The following is a 4,311-nucleotide window of genomic DNA, read 5'->3' as shown; positions in this document are numbered from 1 at the left end:
CACTGTGGGTCACAATGTTCTTCCTCCATAAAGCCTTCATCATCTTGTTGCAAAAATGTGTCCCTATATAACTAATCAAAGACCTAGGCACACCAAATCTCACAAAAATATTAGACTTTAAAAATCCGATAACCGTTTTGGCATCATCCGAGCTTGTGGCATTGGCCTCAACCCATTTGGAGACATAGTCAACCACGAGCAACATGTAAACGTTGCCAAATGAGACGGGAAATGGACCCATAAATTCAATCCCCCATACATCAAAAGCTTCACAAAAAAGGGTTGGATTTTATGGCATTTGGTTCTTATGTGAAATGTTCCCCGTCTTTTGGCATTGTTCACAACTTTTACAAAACAAATAACAATCGCGCGACATGGTTGGCTAAAATAGTCCACACTTAAGAACTTTTCTCAAAGTTCGGTTAGGTCCGAAGTGTCCCCCACAAGCAAATTCATGACAAAATTGAAAAATGGATTGATGCACTTTTTGGGGAACACATCGCCTAATAATTTGATCAGGACAATGTTTCCACAAATAAGGCTCATCCCACATATAGTATTTTGCATCACTTTTCAATTTATCTTTTTGACCATGAGTGAATGTGTCGGGATGCCTTTTTGTGACCAAAAAGTTAACGATATCGGCATACCAATGAATAGATTGAGTAAAGGAAAAAAGTTGCTTATCTGGAAACACGTCCCGCAACTGGGGAGGGTCTCATTTGAAGTGGTTCGTCTTAGATGGTTGGTAACAAGATTCTCGCATCCACTCTTGTCCTAAATTTCCAAATCAAATTCTTGCAATAGTAAGATCCACCAGATGAGTCTGGGATTTGCATCTTTCTTTGTCATCAAGTACTTGAAACCCGAATGATCTGAATACAAAATGACTTCGGTACCTAGTAGATATTGCCTAAACTTCTCCAAAGCGAACACTATGCCCAATAGCTCCTTCTCCGTGGTAGAGTAGTTGCTTTGAGCATTGTCTAGTGTTCTCGATGCATAGTAGATCACATGGGAGGCTCTTCCATTCTTTTGACCCAAGACGACGCCTATAGCATAGTTGCTTGCATTACATATGATTTCAAAGGGGAGATCCCAATTAGGAGCTTGTATGATAGGATCGGATGTAAGAAACTCTTTGAGCTTGTCGAAAACTTCTTTGCACGCCTTATTGAACTCAAAATCAACATCCATTTGCAAAAGTAGGCACATTGGTCTTGTTATCTTTGAAAAGTCCTTGAAAAACCTTCGGTAGAATCCGACATGGCCTAAAAAAGAACGCACTTCCTGAACACTAGTCGGGTAAGGTAAGCTTTGAATAACATCAATTTTAGCCTTATCTACCTCGATTCCTTTCTTTGACACAATGTGACCCAAAATAAGACCTTGACTCACCATAAAATGACATTTTTCAGAATTTAGAACCAAATTCGTTTCAATGCATCTTTTTAAAAGTTTGGTGAGATTGGTTAAACATTCTTGAAACGAGTTTCCATATACGTAAAGTCATCCATAAAAACTTCAATTATGTTTTTAACATATTCCGTGAAAATACCAACCATACAACGTTCGAAAGTCGTCGGGACGTTACACAATCCAAATGGCATCCTATGGTATGCAAAAGTGTCAAATGGACATGTGAAAGTTGTGTTTTCTTGGTCTTCCGGTGCCATCGGGATTTGGTGAAAATTGGAATACCCGTCAAGACAACAATAATGAGATTTCCCAGCCAACCTTTCTAACATTCGATTAATGAAAGGCAATGGAAAATGATCTTTTATTGTGCTTGCATTGACTTTGCGGTTGTCAATACATACTCTCCACCCGTTTTGCACATGGGTGGGGACCATCATACCTTTGTTGTTCTCGACCACCGTGATTCCCGTTTTCTTTAGCACAACTTGCACTGGGCTCACCCACTTGCTATCCGATATTGGATAAATCATCTCTACATCAAGAAGCTTCAATATCTCTTTCTTCATAACTTCCATCATAGGCGAATTTAATCTTCTTTGCGCATCTCGGCTTGTCTTGCATTCATCATCCATTAAAATCTTGTGCATGCAAGTGGAGGGGCTCAATCCTTTAATATCCGCAATCATTCAACCCATGGCTTCTTTATGTTCCTTCAACACTTTGAGGAGTTGCTCTTCTTCAAATTTGGTTAAATGAGTTGAAATGATAACTGGAAGAGTCTTGTTCTTTCCCAAGTAGGCATACTTCAAGTGTTAAGGTAGGACTTTCAATTCAAATTCATGTGGTTGAACAATGGATTGAGGCAATTTCGTATGATTTGGGGGCAACTCAATTTGCTTAAAATCAAATCTTGTGGATTTCTTCACCTCCGAATTATTGACCAACTTTTCAACTTCTGGGTCTAAAGAATAAAGCTTCAATTGCTTGGCTAGTTTCCCACAATCAAACCCCTTGCTTAGGATCATCTCCAACATATCACCATTGGACAACTCGAACAATTCTTGGGTTAGCGGCTCAACAACATCAACAACATACAAGGATGAAACATCACTATGACATCTCATGGCATCATAAATATTAAAACTAATTGTTTCATCATCAAACTCCATTGTTAAACTTCCAGCATATACATCGATTTTCGTCCTAGCCGTCTTTAAAAACGGTCTCCTAAGTAAAATTAGAGCCGACTTGGAGGACAATTGTTCTTCTAGATCAATCACGTAGAAATCCGTCTTGAAGACCAATTGGTTCTCTTGCACCAAAACATCTTCTAAAACACCTCTATGAAAGACACTTGATTTATCCACAAGTGAGATTATGACACCGATTTCACTTAAAGGCCCCACATTCAATGATTCATATACCGAATAGGGCATGACATTGATAGAAGCACCAAGATCAAGCATAGAGCTACTAAGAGTGACATCCCCAATCTTGCAAGGAACCGTAAACATTCCCAGATCTTTGCACTTGGGTGGAAGTTTCCTTTGTAAAACTGCTGATGCATTTTCATTCATTGAAATTTTCTCATTTCCCTTCAATTTCCTCTTGTTGGTACAAAGTTCTTTTAAGAATTTTGCATATCTAGGAATTTTTTTGATTGCATCAAGTAAAGGGATGTTTACTTCCACCTTTCGGAAGGTGTCCGAGATCTCTTTCTCTTCCATATTCTTCTTTGAAGTTGCAAGTTGGGAGGTGAATGGAAGTTGAGTGGCTATTTGTGTCTCCAGAGGGTAGTCTTCTTTGGAACTCCGGCTTGTGCATTATTGATCTTTATTTTTTCCTCATCTTCCCTTGACTTCTTCTTTGAACTACTTTCTCCAGTTTGTTTACCACATGTCAATGTCACCACATTGACATTTGGGTTCTTTTCGGTTTGAGAAGGGAGTTTTCCACAGGACTCTAATTTTCTTATAGATGTAACTATATCTCCCATTTGTGCTTCAAGGTTAGAGATACTAGTCCTTGTCTCTTTTTGGAATCATTGGGTACTATTGGCTAAGGATTTGATAATGTCTTCAAGAGACATTGCAGAGCTACTTGGTTGGGATTGAGGAGGTTGTTGGTGATGATGTAGAGGGTCTGGTTTGGGTTGATAATGTGGTTGTGGGTGCTGGTAGTGGGGTTGTTGTGGTGGATAGGAAGGTCTAACCAATGCATTTTAAGGCAATGGTCTTGGGCTGTAGCTCATGTTGGGATTTGGCTTCCAACTTGAATTGTATGCATTTTGGTAACCGGATGGTTTTTTGGGGGTAATTTTGGAATTCTCCTGTGGCATTCATGTGTTCCGCATCTTCTTGGAGAACGGGACACATATCCATATGATGTCCAACTGTTGTACATATTCCACAAACCATCACTTGTGGAGTTTGTCCCATGGCTAACTTTTGAACAACGGATGGTAAATCTTTGATTTGAGATTCTAGATTCGATGTCCCCACTTCGTCGACTTTATGTTGTGTGTCTCTCTCATGTCTTGGCGCGATCCAAAGTGTTGGGAGTTAGCAACTATTGTGTTGAAGAGTTGTCTTGTTTGTTGTGGAGTTTTGCTAACGACATCTCCATCACTCACGACATCAACTAGTCTTCTCTCCATTGGCAACAATCGCTCATGCAAGTGTTGAACGAGGATTTGTTCCAGAATTTGATGTTGTGGACATCTATAGCATAAGTCATTGAACATCTCCCAATAATCAAGAAAAGTTTCATTTTGACCTTGGCGGATACCACAAATCTCATTTCTAAGACTTAAGACTCATGAAGCGGGATAGAACGTATCAAGAAAAGCTCTTTCCATATCGGTCCATGAGTTGATCGACCCCGATGGAAGAT

At 39.5% G+C, this 4,311-nt stretch overlaps 1 protein-coding gene across 1 annotated transcript; it reads right to left on the bottom strand.

Annotated features, from left to right (window-relative positions):
* Positions 1–2,231: 2,231 nt before the first annotated feature.
* Positions 2,232–3,146, bottom strand: LOC145059060 (uncharacterized). The gene has a single exon (XM_079006932.1). It carries the CDS (start codon positions 3,144–3,146, stop codon positions 2,232–2,234), a length of 915 nt encoding a protein of 304 aa, XP_078863058.1.
* Positions 3,147–4,311: the final 1,165 nt, after the last annotated feature.

This window comes from Lactuca serriola, chromosome 1, assembly GCF_051521515.1.
Source record: "Lactuca serriola cultivar US96UC23 chromosome 1, Lser_US96UC23_V15, whole genome shotgun sequence".
NCBI classification, from domain to species: Eukaryota; Viridiplantae; Streptophyta; class Magnoliopsida; order Asterales; family Asteraceae; genus Lactuca; species Lactuca serriola.
Note: the sequence above shows the minus strand (reverse complement) of the source record. Positions and strands in the feature narration are given on the sequence as shown.